At 40.7% G+C, this 26,512-nt stretch overlaps 1 protein-coding gene across 2 annotated transcripts in view; it reads left to right on the top strand.

Annotated features, from left to right (window-relative positions):
• MEIS1 (Meis homeobox 1) overlaps nucleotides 1-26,512 on the top strand; it is a 152,344-nt gene that overhangs the window by 120,179 nt on the left and 5,653 nt on the right. For both annotated transcript variants that reach the window (XM_085612515.1, XM_085612514.1), the window contains exons 9-10: nucleotides 1,452-1,528; nucleotides 26,357-26,415. In XM_085612515.1, coding sequence (XP_085468641.1) covers nucleotides 1,452-1,528; nucleotides 26,357-26,415 — 136 coding nt within the window. The remainder of the gene's footprint in view (nucleotides 1-1,451; nucleotides 1,529-26,356; nucleotides 26,416-26,512) is intronic.

Genomic DNA, 26,512 nt, shown 5'->3' with positions numbered 1-26,512 from the left:
GTACGTACCGCTGTATCTACCCTCCGTTCCCTAATGTTGCAAGCACCTCCATATAAGTCTACAACATACTCTGTGACGTTGTCTTTACTTAATGAATGTAGTTGCAAGCACCTCCATATAAGTCTACAACATACTCTGTGACGTTGTCTTTACTTAATGAATGTAGTTCATAAACCTTTCCAGTCCCTGCAATCTATACAAAAACATAGCAATATGAGCAGAAAGCTTGTTGGCAGTAAAGCAACTGCTGTGTGTTCGGTCACCTCAATAACTAACATCATAGATTATGCAAATCATGATTTGTTTTTGTCTATTCATGAAGGCGACTGCAGCCTTTCTGCAGCCACAATACTTTGTTTGTGGCATTAGCTGGCAGCTTATTAGTGCTTGTAGGAAAGTATGTTTGTTGCTCTTCGCTTAGTACTGGGTAACAAACACTTCAGAAAGAAGAGGCTAGGATTTATTTCTGCAAGATGTCAGCGTGTGCTATCAACAACTGCTAGAAGCCCGTGTGTGTGTCTGTTTGTGTGTATGTGCGTGCGTTCTATTTGTGTGCGTGTTAGACACACAGATAGCCAAATACCACAGTTCCAAACATGATAATAGCCTGGAGTTTTAACATTTCTCTTTCTTTAAGGAAATCAGATTTATTTACTAGACATGTTTTATTCTTTCTGGGACTTAGTTCAAATTCGACTTTGCTTTTGCTTTATGTAAACTATGCATTATGAGTTTCAAGCAGCTTGTTTTAGAAATAAAGGTTTTAAAGGAAACGTTGACACTCGAATTAGCTGAAACCTTCAAGTGATCTTGTTCGTGGCAGCATTTGGCTTCTATTTCTCACGATAAGGCTAAACCAGCCATGTGGGAGTCAGGCAAAATATGCTGCTCGCTGACCTCATGCTGGCCTGCATTCAGGATCCCAGCATTTCATTGCCATGCAGAGCACTGTGAGGCACTAGAGACTTGGTTTGTGAATTTGAATGTTATTGTGTTGATAACAGAACTGGCCACGAGTGTCAAACACACCCATATAGCAAGCTGAGCTCTGTTTTTGGATACTGGTACAGAGTTTGCCTTGCACAAGGGTTGTGTCATGCAGTGCGCCTCATTATCATTGCGCCAAAATGCGTGTACAACTCTACACTGTGCATCAGCACTCTATATTGGTGCCTCTCCGATGACAGTCCGCAGAAGACGTGCACTCACTATTAATGTAGTAGCAAGATTCAAGGTACAGCCAATATCTGCAAGAGCCCTTGATACACCGCCCTAAACAACGTAATTGTCTCACCAGTGGAGACCTACTAATTAGATGATGTAATATTCCATTAATAAAGAGTAGCACACCTCAGATTTTACACGGTTAATTATTGGCTTCCTCTAGGGGCCTGTGTTTCGAATGCTGTACACCGCATTGTTTTTAACTTAGACCTTTTGGTATCTTACAGCATCCGTACCCTTCAGAAGAACAGAAAAAGCAGTTGGCACAGGACACGGGTCTCACTATACTTCAAGTGAACAATTGGTAAGTAATTTGGCTCATTGTTTTCATGCATCACTCCTACAGCTAATGAGTTGCATTAATATGACGCGCCTTGTAATTGCCTACATTCCCCTGCTACCTTACTGATGGAGAAGTGGTATTGCCCATAGAAGGTTTCCACTCCCAGAAATGTAATACTTTTATGCACCATCAGTACATTTTAGATGCAGTCCTCCTGAACGTCCTACTTACATCATTCGTCTCTTCTCTCTAATGATATATACAACCCAGCAATGTATATGCACTGTGGGTTGTGATAGTCTAGGAGTGTGCTTCAGCAACGACGCTTCTCACTGGAGGATTTACAGGTGCAAAGAAGTACTGCATCTGTAGGGTAATGCATATAATTATATTCGGGGGAGGGGGGCCTTTCCAGCATGAGTTACAGAAGAGGGCAGGAGTAGGCTCACAGAGGTGGGGACTGGAGGTCTCACAAAGAAGCTGGCCACAGCAAATCTTGTATCTATTTTAGTAAGCATTCATAAACCCATCTTCTGGTTTGCTACTCACAGCATGAGCAACGGTTGGTGGGTTGCTACCATTCTGATCCATAATTGTGCACTATAATTTTAGCTTAAAGCCCCGCTTGCCTAACACATTCAAAAGGTAGTTCAGTTCAGTGGCTTATGTGGCATGCATGCTTGTTAACTCCTTGCTGAGTCCTGTCTTAAGCTGCTAAGTATTTGTTGACAGACATGATGCATTAAAACATTCTGTTGCAATTGCTCAATCATGCAACCCCGCTCTGTAAATGTTGATTTATTGTCCTTGCGTTGCTCACTAAAATCAGGTTTCACTTCCTCCACACACTTTTGCATCTAAGTGGGTTGGCAATTTGATATTTTTCCGTGATGTAGTGTGTCTAATTAATTGCCCCATATATCCAGAACAGTGTTTATGATGAGACATTCTATATGCCTTGAGGTAAAACCCAGAAAATGGTGAATGCAGCCGAGCTTCCCACCTGCTGGGCGCAGATCAGGGCAGTGCCAGATTGTAGAAAAAAAGTACGCTTCCCCTGTGCAGTAAGTGTCAGAGATTTATATTACGCAGAGTCTGATTACAGAACTTAATCCATTTCAGGGAATACATTCGGCCCTGGTGTCCACTGCTCTTACATTAGCAAGCTCTGCTCGGTTATAAAGACCAAGAGCCTAGGGGAGATATGTCAGACACATTAAACCCTATTACAGAATGTTGTATTTCTGTCAATATAATCTCATGTATTCTTCCATTTAATACCTTGGAGATAGCAACTCCTTACAATATATTTGCCTCTGGCGGATTAATTTACAAAGTGCCCTATCTGCGCGAGACAGACGGACTTGTGCACGCAGCTTGTTAAGGTTATCAATTTGGGTGACCTCACAGCGGGCAGCACTGCATGATCAATTTTTCACAACCGTATAGAATGAATTTGGAACAGTCAGCATTTTTTATATTTATGGCTAGGTTCCTCTCTGCAAACTGTGTTTGTAAAGACTTAAATCGGTTCCCTTATTTTGTAAGACGCTTGCAAATATAAATGTCGGCCAAATTGCCGCTCAGGCATATTTACCACTGTAAATAAAGAGTAAATTCCACAGTACAGTGTTCGCATAAAGTAAGAGTTAATTTAAGGATATCAGTTCGGCAGTGTACCCTGCAGCCCTTTCCTTCCTTTAGGCTTTGGGTTTCTAGCTGCAGAGTAATCATGTTTGTTACATGATATAGCAAAATGTCTCTGCAACTTGTTTTACCTGATAATCTGTTTTTTATGGCAGTGCCTCTTTCGACCACTCGCAGATGGACATACACCCCCTTACGTACACACTCATTCTCAATAACCAGCGCCCCTCCTCTCATCTGGCTTTTGAGTCAAATCAAAGCTAAGCCCCATGTGACTGGATGACACACTTGCACTCTTAAGATCCTCTCTCTCCCTCAGCTGGCTTTCTCATCAGAGCAAGCCAGGCTGTACATCAAGACATGGCTTGAATCCCGTGGCTTACTCCAAACACATGATACTCAATTGTCGGAGTTCACTGACATTGATAGGTTTCCCAGCTGCAACATGGGGCAGCCCAAAGTGAAATCCTTCAAAACCACCCTCATCCTTTTCCACATGCAGATTTAAGGTGAAAAATATGCTTGGCAGCAGCCTTCTGTGGCCATGTAAACACGACTAACTTCTATTTGTGCAACATTTCAATACTGCGGGCAATTAATTGGCTATTCGCATCAGACTCTACAAATATCATAATCATAGCATCCCACCCTTACAGGTCTATTGAAAATTGAACCTGAAGGACTTACCAGGCCCTCATATGTTGACATGGCTTTGAGGAGAGTTCACTTTGTTGTGTAAGAAACATTTTTCCTGCAGTTTAAATTATAAAGCGCTCCAATTCATGTTTAAATTTAAGTATATGCCAGTGCTAACATGTATTTAATTGATAAGAGCTGTTTCAGTGAGTTTACCACTCTTCGGCAAAGGGGATTCAGGCACCAAGCCGATTCCAAGCAGGGTCTGATGGCTCTGTGGAGAAAATCCACTCCAGGGATCTGTGGTTGGCCCCAAGTCCACAGATAAGTCCTGGTGGGTCCACCAAATCTTTCATGCTCCTGAGGTCGATAAAATTAATTTTTTTGAGTTAACAATAAATATTTATTTTTCAGGGCCAAGATGCCCACAAGTGAATGTGTGCTTTACAAAATACACCTTATTCTATTATTTTTTTTCATGCATAGCCTTTCTTCGCACTTTTAAGGCTTTTCAAGGTCAATTTCAACTAACAAGGATCAAGGAGACATAACAGAGACTGTCATCCATCCATTTGCATATTTTACACACCCATGGTTCTGTATTGCCATTGCTAACGGGGCTTTACGTATTGAAATCTGCACACAATTGTGTCAGGGGCATATGGAAATTGTGATACAGCCTGTATCCCACTACTTCATCGAGTAGAGAAGCAGGGCTTGGGATGCAGGTTCCCTGATTCTAGAACTAACCACTAGGTCCTCCCCTTCCCCCATACAACACCAGAGTGTTGCCAGATAGAAATTACTTTCTTTTGCTTGTGATTTGGACTAGAATTGAGATTTCGAAAGTTTATTTTTCAGACAACACCTGATGATTGTGCCATTAGCTACCCTATGATCTTTGATTCCATTACTATTTAGGTAAGGACATCAGTCCCTGGTTTAACAAAAGTGTTTACTGGTTAGAGCCAGGCCCTTCTCTTGTCCTTGCTACCATTTACCGTAAACAGACTTGTCAGTCATTTTTGCCTGTTTTATGGGCATTGGAGGGATTCACATATTCCTAGAAGTTGCTTGCAAGTGTAGAAGTGAAGGGCTACTTTGAGACCTCTGCCAGATACTTCTCACTGTTTCTGTCAGTATTAACCGTGCTAATGTTATTTAATCTGATAACACTGTGTTTTGCCCCATGAATCAGTGACGTGTTGTGCCTTATTCCACCATCTAGTGTCCCGGAATGGTCTCTCGCTCTTTCATCCCCCCACCCCATTGCCCCCTCCGCTCGACCATTTTGGGTGCGTTCTTCCGATTGATTTATTGTTCATAGCACCATCCCCACCTGCGTGTCATGTTTACCGGTATACTGCAAAACTGTTTGAGAGCAGCCGAACATCAATGTTTATCTTACCTATGCAACTGTTATGCTTATTTCGAAATAATTAAACTCTTGTTGCTGCTGATTTTTTGGGTGGGATTGTTAACAGAATCCGAATCACTTCCTGTGACTTTAAACATGCACATTTCGAGTTTGGCTACCATTTTTGGTGGGTGCCTTTAATTTTTAGTGCATATGTGCAGCAATGACACATTACATAATCCAACCTGTGACAGCACGCTGCAAGGGATGGCTTGTTGGAAATGTACTTAGTTTCACAAGCATGCCCAACCTGGGATGGCATAAAAAACTGTTTTCAATGCTGGAGTTTTTACAGAATATTCCTTCTTTTGATCCATTCTGCCCCAACAGGAGCCCAGCTCTGATGCCAAAGTATTTTTTGCTCGAGGGAACAGCTAAGAAATCATATTTCATTTGTTTTTCCTTTTCTTCAATGAGCTTTCATTGAGCAACAACTTTTCCAAAACCGTCCATTCTCTCTTAAGATCCTTCCAAATTTGTTAACACACATGAACATTTTTGTATTATTAATGACGAGCCACTGTAAATCACTGTTGCAGAGATTAAATATAATGCTGAAGGGCAGCCTGGGTGCAGATCAGTCATAAATTATTGGCAGGGACACCGCATCTGGGAATACATGAAATGTGTATAAAGAATGAAGCTCCTGTGTAGTTGCCTGGTAGTTAGTTACCCCTGACTGGGAATGTTCGGCTCCCAGAGTAGGACAACAATGGTTGCGCAGAGCAGCAGTTAGGGAAATGAAGCTTCAGTTTGCATACTGTATGTGGGTTTGAGGCATTCCCTCTGTATGTCACGTGACTCATTTGGAGGCGGTTCCTCACATGGCGCGTGTGCTTCCATTTGACATGCTTGCTATTCCTGCACAGTGGTCTCGAGTGAAGTTAGTGTGGCAATGAAAACAGGCTATCTCGAAATGCAGCCGCAGCCGGCAACAGTTCTGGCCTTTGTTGGTTGCAGTTTCCGCTGGATAACTATTTTTCATGAAAAGTGTCCTGCTGCAGAAACATATCTTTCTTGGCCTTCGATACTAATTCAGAAAATATTCTGAAAGCCAATGTTTCACCAGGTGCCATGGGCTTTGATCAGTGAGGGTGTATCAAACGTATGTGCTTTGTTTGTCACACAAGCCTTATGTCTGGTGCACAGGCAGACTGGCCTGTTGGAATACCAAAAGAGAATTGCCAGCAGGATTGCAATAGTTGGTGAAAAGCCAGCCTCACTGGTGCAGATTTAGATCCCTTTCAAACAAAGCCTAAAATGTATTACTCTTCCACAGCCCAACTAAACTTTCGGAGCTATGGTCTCCAGGGCTTTCAGGATTCACCCAGCCATTTTTGTCCTATTTTTAGGTTATTGTTATTTTTTTAAACTTTTTTTTAAAGTAATTTTGGTTTGTACATGTTTTTGACACATTTTATTTTAAGCTGGGCTTCTTTTTATATACATCATTGTTGGTATTTTATGAGATTGTCTTCAGCCGAGGTAAACGTTGTTGGCGGATTTGGTAATGGGGGACGAAGCGCTAAGGTTGTGCACTGTGAGGACTATGAATTGATTGTCAGAACCCGATGACCATTTCTGTTTTTAAAAGGAGAAAAACAACTTAAGTTTAATGACCTTTCAGCTGTTATTAGCTTCTTACGGGTCATATTCTGGCCCTGTTCAGCTGAGCTTTCGCTCCCTTTCCCCATAGAGCATAAAAGGAAACAGCTGTTCAGCAGCTGCAGAAGGGGGTGTTCAACAAGTCCCTGTGTGTGTTTACTGTGGACTAGCTGTTTTGCAAGGCGGTTTCTTTTCGTAAAAGTGCTGCATGAACTTTCCATGCCTTGAGAATCTGTGCACAGAGTTCGCTTAGAGCAGCCATACAAAGTGAATCTCATCTTAAATTTCTAAAAGCAGTTTGGGAGGAGAAACCACAGGTAACATTGTCGTTGAGCTACATGTAATGGCTGCTGCCCTGTGTTATTATGTTTCCAACTGGTGATTTACCTAAGTATGTGGACATTTAAAAGTGAGCTACACACAGGCTGTGGTAAGAGATGGGGGAGGCCAAACCTTTGTCTAATTGAGCTTGCATGATTAATAACCGCCGTATGAATTCAAGTGACGGACTTATTAATATATATACTCACTGATTGTCTTCCTTATCTGAGCCAGCAATGCACTGATTTTCCACCACACACCAACAGTTTTGGGCATACCACATCCAGATTTAATCCAGTGAATTTTCTTGAAATGCAGTCTTCAAAGCAACTACGTGGGATTTATTTGTTTGCAGAATTTAATTTCAGAGAGAAGGCACAGTGATTTTGAATTTACTTTACACAGCATTCCCTCAACTCCACATATACTATATAAGGATCAATGTACATTAGTACACCGTTATATAAAATAGATGTTAACCAATCAATCATTTATCCGGAATGGAATTGAGTTACCTACAGTATCAAGATTGCATATGTTTCTGTGCATGGGCTAGTGATATTTTTATGTCATTGCTAAGTTATGGCAGAAAATACCAAGCTCCAGCTAGGATAAAAGAATTGTTCACACAGAAGATCTCACACTGCTGCTCGAAAGAAGCCATAACTGTGAACGAAGGAGATTGTGTGCCAGGGTGACTCCGTTTTCCCTGAGGTCTAACAGATCACGAGAGGAGGAGGAGGGGCCAAGACCCCACAGAAAGTCGATGGGTTGATGCATTTGGGCAGCTCCTACCGTTCGGGTTTATAGGTAGGGGAAATAGTACCTCCTCCTACATGCGTTACAACTGTGAAAAGTAGACAATACTCGTGATCTGGAATAATCACACGTAAAAAAATGCACAATTCAATAAACGTTTCAGCAGTATAATGAAGCTTAGTATATTGTAAGATGTAGTCCTTACTATAAATATCTGAAAGCAAGAAATTGTGTCCTTTCCTCTAGATAGCTGTCCACTTAAATAGTTCCTATTGGCCCCTAAGGGTGAATCACTGGAATTCCACAGTGTGTTTCAAAAGAATATCTCATCTTCATCGTCAAGATGCATTTATTTGACGAATCCTTAGATAAAAAAGAATAAGTTCAAGTTATGACGTTTTCATTAACTTCTAAAAAAGTTGTTAAAGTGTTGACTTTGCATTCTATACTCAGATACTTAAATGCGAAAATTCTCATTCAAGTGATAAAATTGAACAAGATGTGAAGAAATTATTCAACTAAGTGTCTAAAGTCTGGCATTTGAGAGCGTCGATCCATTTAGTTGTCCCTCCCATCCATTGCTATTAGTGAGGAGAGGGGTCCCCACAAAGAGGAGCCCACTAAGTTGATAGCCCACTGCAAATAAACACATCAGAATGAGTATGTCGGAGGCGACACTCTGCGGTGTTGCCTGTGAAAGGCAAGCACCCCGACCCCACTTTTCAATTAAGCAGACATTTATTCATACGAAAATTGAACAAGCATTGACAAAGGCAATATGCCTGCCTCAGAAAGCCTGTGATTGTTATTGAGTTATTTTGTGGCAGATATCTGCAATAGAAAAGTTATGAAAACTAAAAATGCTGCTTTGTTGTGCATATGTTTGTAAAAAAAAGTTTAAAATGACACCTTGAAAAAAATAAATAGAAAAACACCAAATGTACACAGAAAGGAAAGCAGAGATTGCCCTATCTACCCTGACACTGAAGTGGAGTACTTTTCTGGCAGGTGTGCCGTCAGCACAAATAAAATGCCTTCACCCACAGTTAAGAGAGACAATCGATGAAGTGGCCTGACCCATTACCCCATGCCGTATGCTGTGACTTTTGGAAGCCAAGTGTTAATGACACTTGAATAGACCAGTGAACGAAGAGGGCCCTTTGAAAGTCCCTGTATTTACAAATATGTATGTATCTTTTACTATGATTTGTTTGAACGTTAAGCTACAGAGAAAGGTAAATGTGTCTCTGAGCCAGACTTCAAAGTGTAGCATATTCATTTTTAGAAGTTTCATGACCCCCAAAATCATCTGCCCCGCTTTCAGTTGCTACATGGCCGCTCCTCTCTGCCCTAAATCTAAAAAGATATAACTGGCTTCCTGCCACCTACTCCCCCCCCACCAGCTGTGCCTCCCTTCCCTCTCCCCACCTGGAGCAGCACTCTTTGCTCTTTAGGAAAGCACAGACCCAGAGCTATACTGTCAGACACTCTGAGAGTTGTGTCAGAGAAGCTTGTAATTCCTTTATAACATAGAAATGGTGGGGAACAATGTTTGTTTCCCTCTGTTTGCTACTTCATAGTATTGAACAACCAGATTTAGAATCTAGTAGTGCTACTAGAGACCCTTTCATAACAAGAGGATTCATGTATTCCCATTGGTGGTTTGTTCATTTTAAAGGCCAGGCAGATTTTTAAAAGTTTGGACCTTCTGAACTGCCGGACGCCATATTGTTTTCCTTTACTTTTTGTGATATTGCATCTACTGCTACCGATTAAACATAAACTCATCATAACCCAATCTCAGGGTACATTACTGCCTCCAACATGGCCATGCTGCCAAGAAAAATACAAATTAAGAAGATCTTTTGCTTCAAGGACCAAATGATTTTGTGTATTAAGTGACCCATAGCCCACTGAAAAACCTTAATCTAAACTAATGCATTCTAGGAGCTGGAGCCTTGATTCAGGTTCCTTAACCCCTTCCATGCTGCGCAAATTCCGCCGCTGTGCTGACGGTTTCTTGCGCGGGCGTGGTCATGACGGAACGGTTCCGTCATGAGCACAGCTCAACCGTGGCTCATGACGGAACCGTTCCGTCATGAGCACCGAAGGGGTTAAACCAAAGTGCAGGACTACTTTTCTTTATAAACGGAAAACCCATGACTATAAAGTGCAGTTTTCCGCGCTAGATGAACCCCTGTAACTATCTATATATTCACAACACCTGCAGCATAAAACTCATCAAAGAAATGGCTCCAAAGAGGTTTCATTAGTTGATACTTGAATTGTCTGTCTGGGACTTCTCCTTAACTATATATTTAGTTGGATATCTTATATTCTTTAGCACTAACTACAGTTAAAATAACATGTATTTTTTATGCAAATGTTCATCTCAAAGTGTATCTTGACACTGAATAACAAATGCTTATTGTTCCCCAACTCAGTAGTCTTTTAATTGACCTCAGAAGTATTTTATGTTTGAGTGGATCCACCAGGATTCAAATCTGTGACAATGAGATCAAGCACAGACTCTAACAGTGAAAGCATTAGTCCTCTGAGCCTCAAGACCTGGCTGGTTGTCTCTCAGTAACAGGGGAAAAGTATGCACAGTATCAAACATTCCAGTATGTAGTTGCAACTGAAACACATACTTAGCTCATCAGTCTAAAATCTGTCCGAATACACAGGGTTTCATGGAGAACTCCGACCTCGTATTCCTCTGTATTCTAATCATACCGATAAGGACAGTGTTTGAAAAAGCCAAATACTGCTTTTGTGTAGAGGACCCAGTTCAGACATGACACAGCAGCAGACGGGAAAAAACAGATGCTGAAACGAGTGCAAGTTAGAAAAAAAGTAATTAGAGACTGGCTCACATGTTTATTACTCCGAATAAACCATAATGTGGGACAGTAGATTCTCGTGATGAGAAGATAAACATTGGAGGTAAGAAATAACATAGCCACTTATTTCGAGTTCATCTGTTTTTAATGTGTAGCTCACTTAGAATTTTCTTTTTTTGAATACAAAGAGTACATGAGCGTGAAGGCATTTGATGTTTTCCTGGTTTTGATGTGATTAGCAAGTCTTATTAACTTTCCGTCTAAGGCAAGCTAGGGTAATAAGGCAGAGTAATCTTTAGTGTTCAGTCTTTTAGTCGGCGGCCATATTGTGATGGGCACTGCTGTTTCAAAAGCCTATAGCCAAAAGAGAAAATAAGCTACTGATGGACATTGATCAGATAGGCTCAGTTTACAGATTGTCTTAGACATAATGATCTTGCCCACAAAGTCCAGAAATGATGGTGAAAATCTGAGCAGAGAGAACAACTTTGAGTTTAGAATACATCAGCTAGCACCTTTGCAGTTATGCTTCCTTGTTTTTTAAAACAGGATACAAAACATTAAATACATGTTTTACAAAATCTGGTAGAGCTATCACTTTCTCAGACGTCATTATAATTGTGGTATGCAATTGCACAGTATTTGCAACCAGTGGACACTATTTCTATATGTGATAATTAGGCCAACATATTAATGCCAGGTGTATACTTTTGGTAATGATATTCTGACACCTCAGGGGATTTCTTTAACTACACCTGGTTTTGACAAAGAACAGTACCAGTGTACTCAGTTCACCTCATGTGTGGGAGCAGGAAAGTATTCCATGGGCATTATAATTTTTTGATTTGTCAAGGAAATGTCTCCGCGGCTTTCAATCACCTTCCCTTGTGGTCAACGCCTGCACTCCAGCAACACCCTCCTGGTGCTTCCCCAGTTTCGGATCTCCGGATTCAGCCAGAAGACTGTTGGTTAATCACTGAATTGTGTTACTAAACAAGTGTTCCTGTTCCTAAAAAACCAGCATATCCACACCAAGAAAAATCTGTAACAAACATTGCTGTTGTGTGTGCAGTGACGAAATTTTCCACTAGACTAGGTGTCACTATCAGAGTAAGTGCTGTTGTTTTTGTCACTGGACTGGACACCGACATCAAATTATTTCTTTACTGGCCTCGTTAGATAATATCATTCATAACACATCGAGCTGAGTCAGGAATCCTTGTAGACTACTGTAAATATTATGCCTTCCCTATCACTGCCTGTCGTAATAGGCCTGGATCCCTGATGGTCTTGCAGTGATCTGAGGCCCGTAATTTGTTGGTGGTGCCTTGGAGAGGTAATAGTTAGTTTACCCTGACCGTAGTCCAATGCTTCCCGTACTGTTGCACAGACTGGAGTGGGAATAGTAAATCTTACCCCTCTGAAGGCCCAACGCTTTCACAACTGGTGACCAGACTGGAGTGAGAATAGTCAATTTAACCTCTCTGAAGTCCAAGGCTTTCCCTACTGTTGCACAGACTGGAGTGGGAATAGTAAATTTAACTCCTTTGAAGTCCACCATTTTCCCTACTGTTGCACTGTTTGGAGTTGAAATAATATATTTAACCCCTCCAAAGTCCAACAGTTTCTCTACTGTTGTGTAAACTGGAGTGGGAATAGTCCATCTACTACTCTCAGACTCCAATACATTTTCTAAAATTGGTTAATATTGTTTTTTTAAAATATTTATTTATAATTTACGTTAATTTAGTGAGATTTTTTTAATGTACATCATATTAATGGTATATATCAAAATGTTTACGTTTTACTACTTTAAACTATATATATTAAGAAACAATACTTTTGTATGTTTTTAACGATATTAGTGTGAATCAATATTTTTGACACAATATTTCTGTTACATGTTATTGTTGATTCTGATATCATGCCAGTGATCCCTTACTCCTGCCTGATGTTGTTTGAGTATCCACTAAAATTCAGTAATTTGTGCACATTATAAACTACATTTTATGCTGCTTAGATTACTACTTTTTACTAGGTTTCTTAGTGAGTTAGACCGTTTCAGATTACTTGAACATAAACAGTAAATCTTTCACTAATTCTTCATAGGCAACTGAACATTCTTAAGACATAAATAAATGTACTATGTGAAATGTACATTTTAGTGTTCTCCTTAAATTTCTCATAATCTGGTGCCACTACACAAGGGATTGAAAACATCTTGATTTGCACTCGTAAAATTGCAGTTTGGATTCATTTACAAAGTTGCACATGCACGAATACACTGTTGTTCAAAAATCTGCAACCCTGCCTTATGAAATATATTTGTAGAAAACTGACTTAGGCATTATGAAAAATATTTTCATATCGAGGCTTTCCCTTTAAGTAATCTGTATTTTTTTTTAGTAACCTCGCTAAAGAAAACATTAATGGTTGTAGTTTCTCGGCAAGCCAGGTTTTAGTTCATTCTTGTCAAATCTTTCTTAAGTGTGTTTACACAGAGCTTGCCTTTCTGGTATGTTATGCTTGCACAGACCTGATCTCCAGCTATTTTGTGTCAACAGTTTCAGAGGCTGGTGTTCAGTAATTAACCACTGAATACTGACGCACCAACAAGCTGAGAGCTGTGCCCTCAGAGACCCCCTCTCTCACTCACTCACAAACTCGCTCCAGGCTTCACCTACATAAAGCCAGCCGCATATCTGAGTGGCTGGGAAGTCAGCTCAACACATTTCAAACGGAGCAAAAATGTTTCTTCCTTGTTGGATGCAGCCATTTTCTTATCTCACAAATGAAAGGGAACCTTAGGCTTGGGGATGGTGGGTGATTTCCAGTTGCGTGTTTTGTGCAGTCAGGTCTTAAATAATCGTGTGTGAATGATGTATGGTGTTATCAGCAATAAAAGTATAAGATTCTAGTGGTTTAAAAATAAATGAATAAATGATAATAGAAAAACACCAACACAGCACACTTCAGTAAAATGTAGGTCATTCAATATGTTCTTTCATTCGTGTTATGCTGTAGTTTCTTTTTTTATATAAACAGGAAAATGGCATTTGAAATCCTCCTTTCTTGATTTACTCAGTTGCCATCCTTTCCCTTGTAGTTTTTTTTATTTAAGTAGGATCCCTAAATAAAATTGAAGATTAGAACTCGAGCTTAAAATTGTTACTGCATCTTTATGCTGCATAGCACAATTATGCAGGCTCACGCACAGCCCCATTCCTTGATTATGAAACTCATCTGCTTCATATACCCTCGAAGAGAGGTGTATCAGCTGCCCTGACAGCACCTACTTGAGGGACGCTATTGGCAGCCATGAGTTAGTCCCACCCCTTTAATCCTGCTCTGTACAGGATCACTGTGAGGAATTCAGTCACATCAGTAACAAAGTAATACAAAGTTAACCCTACCCACCCAGAGATATTTTTAAATAAAGACCACTCAATGCTTGCATCTCATGCACAAAGTAATATCTAGCCATATTCATTAATCAAAATGTATCTTCTACAAATGTTCAATAAAATCTGGTTAATGTAAAAATTGTTTAGCCCTTCTTCAGGAATATTTTCAACTATTTCATTGCAAAAGAGTCCAAGACTCTTTAACGGCAGCGAGCCTGCAGGTACTCAGTGAAAAAAACAGTCTATCAAGGCCACACCTCATTTCAAACCATATATCAACATGCAGACAAGGGCCTACTAACAGCAGTGATTCTTTTTTCCTTTAGGGTAGGATCTCCAGACTCCTTATTCAAATATCTTAAAATGTGTTATGCTTCCAATTGCAACATTATTAATGGTATTCCAGTGGTTCTCCATTCCTAGAGGGCCCTCTCATCTCTAGAGTATAAAACAGCGGGGTAGCCGACGTCAATGCACTACGGCCATGCAAACAAAAGTACCAGGGTCCTGGGGAATCAAAACAGTCTGGCGCACACCGAGGGGAAAAATGTCAGCAAATCATTGGCAATAGTATCCCATATGCAACGTGTCTATGCACTAAATATAAAAATACACCATATAGTCTATCACAAAAGTGAAATGCCCGAGGTTTCTTCAACGGCATCAATTGCATCACTTTCTTTTATTTATTCAATAAATCTAATTCGATAACATGTATAGATGCCTTCACATTAGGCATATATGCACCCTCTTCCATTCTAGCTCTGAATAAATCGAAACAATTTGGGGGAAGATTCCACATGCTAGATCTGCTCGCTTTACCCTAGAATGTTCTTGCTTGCAGCTGCTCTCTTTGGTAGTTAGCAACTTAAGTCTGAAAGAGGCGAATCACAGGCTTCAATCATGAGTGTAGCCTGCATGACAGTTTCATTTAAAAGACATAGATACGACAAATGGTTACTGAAGATCACCTTCAGATACCGCTATCTAAAGAACACACAAAAATTCATAGGTTTGTTCCATTAGGCAATCTCAAAAGCAAGCAAACTATTATAACCTGAGTTTACTGTTTCTCTCCTCATTTGAAGTATTGCACTGTGCCTCTTGGTTTTCTTCTTCCAACTTAGCTTTGTCAGAGGCCCCAGCCTGCTCTATTGTCGTAGCTACTCCTCCATATGAATGATATAAAACATTCTCTGATTTTATCCAGAAAAGAATTGCTTGCTTCTTTGATTTGTGTATCCATCCAGAATGCCCATCACGACCGATCTTTGTTCTAACTCTCAAATGGATGAATTCATTATGCAAAACAACCATGCCCGGTGCCATTCCTAAATTTGATAGCACAGAACTTTTAAGACTGTTGAGATCAAATAATGGGACATCTTCTAAAGAGGACTTGCAGTATGATGGATTAGCAGAAACAATCTGCACAATGAATACATTTACTTAAACTCTCACTAGAACAGGTGCAGCACTTCTTAATAAAATGTCAGACATTAGCAGCGTTTTAAATTAACAACATTTGTAACAAACATAAATCTTACGGTTCTCAACGTAAAATAGTTTTGTAAACGTTGGAATGGGGAAGGGCTAGCACTATTAGCCCTTTCTTTCCCCATCACAAGGTGACAAGCACGTAATCCAGTGATAATAGCGTATCTGCTCATTTTCAAGCCATGCCCAATTGCAAACTGGCAGGTGACTGTTTGCTCCCAGTTTTAGCAAACCAATCCTGATTATTCCCTCAGTTTGTCTACAGCCAATGAGGTAGGGTCTCTGCTTGGCCCATTCCAGGTCTGAGATGACTCATCCAGCATCATTTACTGTAGGTAGGAGTGGAGGGCAGTGAGTATGAGATCTTTTCTGTTGCATTCTCTTCAGTGTCTTAACCTCGTGCACAGACTGGAATTAGGGGGCTGGTAGAGTGGAACGGCTATCTCCAAATGCTAAGGATGGTTAAGTAAGCTTATTTGCAACTATGTAAGACTGTTTCTTTCCTCCTTGAGACAGAATGTTCGCAATTACTTGAAACTGCATGTGCACGGTAATACTACCCAAGACTGAATGTCCTGTGTGCCCTTCCAGTGCTTTTTTTGAAATAAGGAAAAAGGAAATCGACATTACAAAGTCAGGCTCCCTGGGCTGAGGGATCTGCTATTGTCCGCCTTTCAGTTTAACAGCTCCCTTAGCTGCAATGGCGCCGTCGTGCCCCCTATGAGTTGTCTGACTTGGCACCCACCATTTGCTCTCCATTGATAAGCACTGCCTAGTCCTCAATTCATGCTTGAATCACCTAGAAAGGGGCACAGTACATATTTCCTGTAGAAGTGTAGGCTCCATCAGACCAAAGGATATTCTCACCGTCTTTCGAAGCTCTGAACACTTGTTCGACTGCACCATAATTATGTGTTAAAAACCATATAGCAAAGACGAAAAGAACTTTCATCTGGTTTTCACATCATCAGCAGTTCTGCTGGTATACACCGTAGATATCGGGGCTGGTATCACATGGCCCTTTGCACCACGCCCACCCCCTTGTACATTTGACAAATATTCCATTAATGTTAGAGGAGTAAAACAGAGCCTCAAGGAAAATCTTACTGATTTGCGTGATTGATGATGTTCCCTGTGTTTGAGTGAATTCCAATATTATGTTTCAGAAGTAGGCGGTGAGCAGAGCATGTATGTCCGACTCCTTAGCATTGGCGAATGATGTATTGCAGTTCTGGGCTGTCTTCGTTTTGGAGGCAGAGGGAGAAAAGTTGCCAAACATGACTTCATAAGTTTCGCCTTGAGACTGAATCAGCTTTGATGCGAGTCCCGAGAACACGATTTCACAGAAAAGGGAGTATAGAAAGCATGAATGGCTAATGACTGGTAGCGTGGGTCATTAGGCTCTGGAACGCATCTCAAGATAAAAAAGCTTTTTAATAAGCGCTGTAAACTTTTCTTAGCACTGATTTCTTTTTTCGCGGGATAGATTTTGGCAGTACTGGTGGAAGTTTGTGCTACTCCGAAAAAGTTGATGGTTTAGGTCATTCTTTTAGTAAACCTACTGCTTGCTGTTAGTTTGCATTTGAAAACTCCAGTGCTAGCTTGCCATTAGTGTAGCTACCTGGGGAAGAAACTTAATATTTACACAATGGTACACTAAAAAGTACTTCAAATGAACTTTGAATATATGAGAACTTTGTAAATTACACAATATTTGCACTCGGGCCATTTTACAGGAACGCCATACTCCAATACTGGCACCATATTAAAGCCTGCATGCCAAATAATGTTAAATAGGGCAGCAGTATAAATATAGCTATATTTTTTGCGACCATTGCAGAAAAGATTTAGCAACATCAAAGGGATGCTTTTTTGAGTATGCTGTGGAAGGGGTGGTTTTCTTCAAGGAAGACTATTTGAATGGACAGTTCCAAGAACACTATTCTCGGAGTGGTGTGAACATTTTTTGAAGAGATGCCTTTTTTGACAAATTAATTTTTTAAGTGACCATTACCTTTGTATAGAATTATTAAAGCCAAAAAGTCATTTTTCATTAAAACATTTTTGCTTACTCATAGTTCCCACTTGTTCCCGGTTCTAGATTCTTGGTTGATATGATGCGAGAACGAGCAGCAGGACTGATATTTTATGGTGCTTAGGTGTTGAGTAATTTTTTATGCTTCTTCACACAAAAAACAAGAGGTATTTGTATGGTTACCTGCCTTACCTTTATGTTGGTAAAGATGTTCATAGGAACACTGGCAAGAATTGATTTTTAAACAGGGCCAGGAAAGAGATGAGAATAGAAACAGACGAATGTAAATTGTAAAAAAAAATGCAGGAATTACACAATAGGAATAAGTTATAAACAAAAAACAAGAACCTTCTAGAAGGCTAAAGGGGGAGACCAAAATAATCTAAAATGAGAGAGAGAACATGGAGGGCAACCTCTATGATGGAATTGTGGGTGTTCTGTTTCCCTTTTTTTCCAATTCCTCTTGTGCAGCCACATTTTTGCTGAGTTCATTATTATCCACAAAATGGCATCGTTAAACAATGGGACGATTGGGAAGGGGAAAAAAACAAAAATGTGTATTAGCCATTGGTATGCAAAGGTAAGTTAAAGTCAACAGACTAAATACAAATAGACAAATACATTAAATCTATAGAAGTCACTGAACTCAAGCCTTAGCAGCTCTTACAATGCATCCATTCTATGGAACAAGCTTCCGATCCAGCTTAGATCAACAACCCACCATTTTACATTTAGGAAGCAATTAAAAACGTGGCTTTTCCAGAAATTGCAGTGAGACCTGAAACTTCTTATAGTTGCAACTAGCGCTGGGATGCCTAAGGGTAGCCATGCGCTCTATCAAGAATGAATTAATAATAATAATAATTAGGGAGGAACCAATCTACCTCTGTTCCAGGAAAGGCCTGAAAAGTGGATTTTAATGTCTCCTTTTTCAGTATTTCGCCTTCTGTATTCCATCTACCATTCTGAAATAACCAGAAGAGGCACATAGCGCTTATTTAACATGTAAAATAAATAAATAAAGATATAGAGGGCAAGCATTGCGCTATGTGTGACCTCGAATTGGAGTATCAAGGAACAGAGAGCTGCAGTCTGTGAAATTAGTGTATGTTTCCAGAACAGTTTGAAATAAATCAAGAAGCAGACTCAAAACATCAAGATTAGAGAGGAAGGGATAAAAGAAAATGATGATTTCGTGCATCTATAAAACAGGGAGAATTTTAGAGTAGGTAGCAAATAGCTGTACCTTGGAATTTGCCAGACTAAACCCAGACTGAAGTGAAGTCAGAAGATGAGGAAAATCAAAGGCAGTGATTTTCTTGAGGAGCCAGGCTAGTGATTGAAGGACATAACAAGATTTGTAAGAGCAGATGGTAGAAAGACAGGAGAGCAGATGCACGGAAGGTGTCCAGGGGTAGTTTGTGTCTTGAAACTGTCACCCCTCTGTGCTTGAACTTTCACTGTGTGTAAGGTCCTTCTAAACCGGCTTCGACATTAGCTTTAAAGGCCCACTTTTGGTACATTAATCTTCATAGAAAATTGTAATATATCTTTGGGGTTACTGTTGTAATCTTTTCTCTAGATGTGTGCCATGGAAGAAACCTTTGTTTGGCAGCAGAGAAGTCATATAATAAGCCCTTTGGATTGCCATGCCTTTAATACATGTAAAATTACAATACCAACTGGAGGAGAGTTAGAGCCTGGGCATATCTCTGCTCACTTAGTGAACCGAATTAATCATGTGTGGCGATCAACTCCATTGTCAGTTCCCTTATCATGTGTTAGCGAAACTAGTGCGCCTCAAAATATGTCATTCACAACATACTTACTACTGCACAATCCATGATGTTTGTGACACTCTCTCCAGCTTCTCTAGTGGTAAAAGGCCTGTATGCAGTATGAGACCCACTGAATATGTGGTTTCCAGGCCCAACAGTCTGGCAAGCCTCCCTGTGACCAGTATACTTTAGGGGAAGCCAGCAAGATTGGTAAACATGACATTTGCACCGTAATTCAGTCTATTGCCTTGATTGGGGCCAAGCTGTATAATTCAGCTCAGTCGGTGCATCTAAGAACACGACATTCAGTAAAGTCTTAAAAGTTATTATGATCAGTCCCTTTCTTGTGAGATTCTTCTGAACCCTTGGGTGCAAGCTAGATAATATGGTCAACATCGTGTTTGCGCTCTCTAATTTTCCAAATATCAAGATATTTTCAGAAAGTCATAATAAATCTGCAGCTCTGCTATTTGTGAACATGTCATACTAACAAAAAGAAGCATATAGTTTAAAGCTTTGAGTAATGGGACGTGAAATAGTAATCCCATTGAGTCGCACTGTGTTGGAGCAGGAAGGCCATTAACTGGACTTAACTTTTGTTCTCACCCAGTGGGCTTCTTTGGCTCCATATGGGACCCTGGTTGAAAGGCGACCTGGAGAGGGGATTAGCGTTTCCTAAATAGATAGTACTTTTGGATTCCCTTTAAAGCAAAGGACAGCATTCTGATACAAATCGGGGAGGATGGGATAGAAGGGCAAAGGGCATTTCGGAAACAAACAGCTGGACCAGTTTATTTAAGCAGATACAAGGATGTGGAACTGACCTCCATTTGACTTCTGGTGGGAGTGGTAAGAATGTAATTTTATTCCTTTGTCCAGAAGGGAACTTTACTGTTCTAGCATCTGAATGTTCCCGAAAGCACTCAAACACATGTTTATTTTTGAAAGCTACTTTCGTTTAAGTGCATGAAAACTTTTTGAAGTATTATTATATGTATATATTTAAAAACCACCATACAACACTTTAAAATAAAATCTAAGATAATAGTGTTGTTTCTTAATTTAACTCTTAGAAAATAAAAGTTTACATAAACAAGAATCCCTCACAGAGAAAGCAGAGCATTTTCGACATTTTATGTATGTTCACTGTTTCTAAATTCACACCCTTTAAAAAGAAGTTTGAACCCTAAGGTTTGAAAAAAACAACTCTACAGATGAAAAGTTCTATTCAGAGAAAGCTACTGAACAATGCCCACTGCACCCCAGCCCGAGGAGGGCAGGGGAAAGTGTTTATTCAGGGACCTCCTGCCTGGGGAGGTATTCAGAGGTCCGCGTGTTGGGGGCCGAGGGGGATAAGGAACATTAACGAAAAGTGAAAGCCAATGGGCCTCGCATTGATGAGAGCGGTGTTTATTTGTGTATGACTTCTACCTCGTTTGCTGCTAAAATAACGTGAAGCCCCTGAACTTAATTAAATTAATTTTGAGTCAGCCAGGCAACCAAGGTGGTTAACGAAAAATCAGACTTTGTTCTCTGGTTCTGCTGGTGCCTTTTGTTTTTAATCTGAGTTCGTAAAACGGCTAAATAGCACACCCGTTTAATATTCCGTTTCCCAGTGAGCGGTAGAAAAGCAAAGCAAAAGTGTGGCCGGAATACTTTGAGCGGTACAATAGAGGAGCTCGTTTTTGTTGCAGTGGGACAGAGGCCTGGCCCACTAACACTACAGACACAAACTGTGCCTCGTTATGAGTGGCCACCAAACAGCCCTGGGGGAATACCACCACTGCTCAGACACTGCAGTGGCCTGGGCGCTTTCTGTGCATCATTCTCTGCTTTGTCCTTTTAGTGTTTTGTTTTAATTATCAATAAAAACCGAAATCGTGACAGTTTAGTGCTGTTCCCAGTTTCTTCAAAGTACTGCCGCTGATCTTTCCTCAAGGAAAAATCCCTGATGCAAGTGCAATTTGCACAGAGATCCAAATGTTAGTTCAAGCGCAAACTTAATTTGTGCCCAAGTTCACAATCACCTCATCAGTAGGTTAATAATTTTTATATAAAACCACTCCATGGTACATGTTGACATAGGATTCATGCGGGTAAATGTTTCAAAGCTTAAGATACGCTTAAATCTACATATCAAATACCCCAATTCCACAGAATAACCATTCATGTTATGTGTAAACAGGCGAGATGTAAGTAGGTCTCAGAATAAACGAGGCATCACATTATATTGGGTGATACACCATTTGAATTATGATGTGCCGGGGTCAGCACGAGGATAGTACCAGTAAATGTCCAGAGGACAGAAATCCTTGATGAACATGTTTACCTGGTGAAGACAATAATGCCACATAGGTTTAGAAGAGGTTGAGAGCCTAAACTACAATTTACAAATACACATCAAGCAAGGGTGTGTTTTATAAATGTACAGGGCCTAGTGCACACATTGACCAACTTATTAGGCAGAGCAGTATGGACACACCCTTTGATCTTACCACTCTTCCTTGTGGACAGCTTTTGCAACAGGCTATCCTCATTGCCCAACAAGCATCACTGATGAGGGTCGCCCCAGTATCCAGCAGCCCTTCCGAAATCACAAGTTCAAGCAAAAGGGACTAAGGGCAACAACCATCAGTCATTCACACCACAAGCATACACATGCATGCACTCACAAACACACACACGAACTTGCACCTTCAGTAGTCATATAAGTTGAGGAGCTAAGCGAAAAAAAAGTGTCATTGCTTTATTCAAAGTGGCCAACTAACTTTAATCCACATGGTTAAGATGCCTAATGATGAAATCCCACAGACATTTGTATGCCTCGCATCTCATCTGCACTGCAAATATTAACCCAAGAGATACGAGAAGTGATTCATTCAGCTGTTCATTGCCAGTGTGTGTGACACTCTGAGGTCAGATTTCATGACGACAGTACCTCAATTCCATATTTGATCTCACTCAGTAAGTAAGCTCCCACTTCTATTAAAATTACGTCAACAACAGCAGGCAGGCTTGTATCTGCAATAACGGGTGAGAGTCAGATATGTGAAGAAGAGTGGCGTGAAGTTTAATGTCAGTGTTGCTCTTGCCATTGGCGGTGTTATATGCTCATGTGTACATCCTTCTCATTTAGAAATATAGAAAGTGTGCACAATTGTTGCTATTATGAATATGTTATCATTTGTTTATCGCATAAACAATCTTAACCTTTGTGGTCACCTGGAACTTGCTTGTTTTTAAGTTGTAGGTACACCCGCTATTTATGTGCAGTGGGTGTTATGTGTATCTGACCTGTGTACATTTTAAATCCAGAGTTAGTTCATAGGCATGTGGTGGCTGCACGTTTTCAGGGCCCATTGTAAGTGACACCCACCCACCGTTTGGTATCTGTCCTGTTACTTCAGTGATTTCTTCATTTAGCATGTGCTGCTGTTATGGAGTCATCTGTCAGACCTGGAAACATTGCACAGCAAGGCAAGACCAAGAGTACATCAAACATGGTTTCAACATTAAGGGCCTAATTACGAGTACAGCGGCCCTGGGATCGCCGTACCCGTGGATGGCGGTCCAACTGCTACCATTGTGTCAGACCTCCTGCCCAATTATGATGGTGGCAATGGGACCACCACAAGACCGCCACCACTGCCAGGATCCAGGATCCCGCGGTGGAGGGAAAAGCAGACTGGAATCGGAAGAGGTGCCGATGCTGGCACTGCCAAGATGATTACAACCTGCCTTTCCACTAAGCACTTTATGGCGTGAATCCCATCATGAAATGCTTGGTGGAAAGGTTTTTAAAGGGCCCCCCAACATGGCCCTCGGGCAAATCTGCACATGGGGGTGCGTGCATGGGGGGCACCTGCCACACCGTACACGGACGTTCTGGAGGCGCTATTATGGCAGCGGTTTGCTTTTTAGGCTCTCCTATGAGCCAAACATTCCCGCCGCTCTGACACTGCTACACCACCAACACTGGATTACTGTTGTAATCCAGAGGACAGCAATGCCAACGGTTTGGCGGTCTTCCTTGGAGCGCCATGGTCATACAGGAGGATTGTAGACCGCGACGGTCCTACAGGAAGATTGCCATAGTCGTAATAAGGCCCTAAGTCTATGTCGTTATTCGGTTTTCCGAAAATCTGCTGTCATCATGTCTGTTATCGTGTTACTAGTTGTGGTGTTGGTAGTGCTAACAATTTTTCCTGTAATATTGAGGGATCCACCGGTGCGCTTGAGCCCAGGTAGACTGGATATAACATAGTGTCTATCTGAATGAGTGTGATGACTTCTGAAGTGGGCAGTGCAGAGCAAACTACCCCTTGATGTCCTTCGAATTACATCTAAAGTCTGGGAAGTGTATGTCAGGAATCTTTGAGGAATTCCACCCGCCAAAGTGCATTTGAGTGTCCTTTGAAAACAATAATGTAGAGCAAACAGTACCAGTGTGTACAGATTGCCCTGTTTTCATGACTATTTGAGTAGACCTTGGTTTGTAGTCTCATTGGTACTTTGCCGGTCCTAGGTTTGTTTTTCCATAACATGCACTCTGAGATTTTGACCAGCACACATCAGAAAATAAAGTCTGCTCATGTGAAAGGCAGTGCCTACATACAACATTTACTAATATTTTTAAACATTTTTAATCATTAGCAACTTCAATTTGAGGAATGTGCGTTTCTATCTCTTAGAGGTGCATTTTTAACATAATACACACTCAACAAATTTCACATTTAGTACGTGCAGTATTTCGCACTTCTGGTACACACTATACTCTGCTTTTTTGTTGATTGTTACCCTCATTTCTATATCCATTTTTTTCAATTCAATTAAAACAATTTTAACAATTATGCATTTTTGTAAAGGACATTTAAGTCTTTCTTTCACTGAAGACCGTTCTACATGGATTTTGTTAGAAGATTTTTTGTTCAAACTGGAAATTTGTGGCATGAATTTATATACATTGTCAAATGTTTTACTTTCATTTTAACATTACAGTTTTCAGCCCATTCAGTCATTTTAATGAGTCAGAATTAGAATGGACTGACTCATATTTAAAACCTGGGAAAGCTGTTTTGCGTGTAACTGTGACAATCCATTTTTGTGACACTGGCATCAGGGGTAACAGCCTCAATGTAGGACTGTTTTCCTTTATAGCAATTTCCTGGACAGTCATGACTTTCAGAACCAGAGTCACAATGCTGTGGTGCACAATTCGCAAATAGATGTTCAATAAACTGGATTAAAAAAACTTCTGTGTGCCCACAAATTTCACTTAGAAAAGGTGTGATTCGGGTAATGGTGACATTTCCACTGTACTAAGTTTAGTTCCACACGTGGAAACAGGAGTACCCAGGGAAGGGCATGATGGCAGCCACTGGTAAGGAACACCCACGCCATATGGGCATTCACAACTCTTTCTAGTTAAAGTTATATGATCAATATATGTATGTAAAGAAAGGGCCAGTAAGAGCTGACATTAGTGCAAAAATTGAGTGCGCTGCAGGACATTCAAACCTGCTAGGAGTGTGGGGAAAGAAGTGTCTCCACCTGCAAAATTATTGGCATGGCTTAGGGCTAAAAGAAAAGGTTATGGTGTATTTGCACCATAAAAGTAACCATAAATGGATGAATTTAACAATAGTGGAATTGCGCCAGTTAAGAGTTATTCATTTGTGCAGAAATCTGTTTTATACTTTTAGAAATTGAAACGTCTGTGAATCTCCAGGGAGTACCCTTGTGAAAGTGATAGGTGCAGGCCTATAATTGAGAAATTACTCTTCTGTTTATGAATGTGCCCCAGGCCCACTGCAAAGGCCTGAATGTGAGGGTGCTTTCATGTGGGGCCACAGCCAAACACATTTGTGAAGGAAGGCGCCTTGTCAAATTTAAGCAATCTCAGATCAGATCTGAGATTACATAAACAGTTTAACAAGAACAAGGGAGACGTTAATTGTTCAGACTCCTTACAGAATGCAGGCCATATTAAAACTACACACTACAAAATCACTCGGTTTTCTTTTTCATATTATTTAATAATTGCATTTGCTGTGTTCAAAGATAATGCACAGCTATACAACCGTGCATCTGTGAATTTTCCATTTACTGAAAAAAAGTAAGTGGCTGCGTTTAATGTTTTTGCCCTGTATCTCACTGTCGGTACCATGGCTTGCTTACTTTCACTTGCCTTTCTAAATTGGATGGTCAAGGCAGGAATACAAATTAAATAATTGTACCGCCCTGACCTTGGGTTGACCTCATGGTTTGCACACAGCCAGGAAAAAAAGAAACAAGAAATCTCTAAAAGGGTGCATTGCTCTGAACTCCCCAGCAATGTGAGCTGGTGGCGATAAAACTCCAGACGTTCGCTCATTTGATGGTGTGTTGCCATCGCAGTCCATTATCTTAATAGTGGGCATTAAAGTAGATTTGGGTTCATAGGAGTTTGGAAGGTTCTAATAAATATAATACGAAAAGACGGCGTATAAAGCTTAAAATTGGAATATCACTAATTGGGTTGTGTTAACTGAAGCCTTTATGAACCTCCTTTATAAACACCAGTTTCCCCTTTCCCCCTTCCTTCTCGTGCCCCCCTCCCCCCCACCACCATCCAAAGAATTGGAGAGAATACCGCTGGTATTGTTTCCAGAAAACTCTGCTAATTCCCCCCTGAAAAGATGAAATGGAAATGTCCAACTGTGGTAAAGGCAGGCGAACATAAATCAACTCAGAAACCCCAAGCTTGCATTTGCAAAGGTCAGCAGAGGTCACCGAGGGGTTGTAGCGTTTGAGAGCGCGCACAGAGCTGCCGAGTGAATCAGGGGAAACCTGTTCTGCGAGGATGTGAGCAGAGCTGCACAGCACGCCTTACTTCATCTGCAACCTTTCTACTTTTTGTGTGTTTCAGGTTTATTAACGCGAGGAGAAGAATAGTGCAGCCCATGATCGACCAGTCCAACCGAGCAGGCAAGTCACCACTAGTAACTGTATTCAAGTCACGCAGGCGAAAACCATCCTCAAGCCATTCACCGGGAGGTCCAGTGCCTGGTAAATAAAAGAGCAA

The sequence above is a fragment of the Triturus cristatus genome, chromosome 6, assembly GCF_964204655.1.
Source record: "Triturus cristatus chromosome 6, aTriCri1.1, whole genome shotgun sequence".
NCBI classification, from domain to species: domain Eukaryota; kingdom Metazoa; phylum Chordata; class Amphibia; order Caudata; family Salamandridae; genus Triturus; species Triturus cristatus.
Note: the sequence above shows the minus strand (reverse complement) of the source record. Positions and strands in the feature narration are given on the sequence as shown.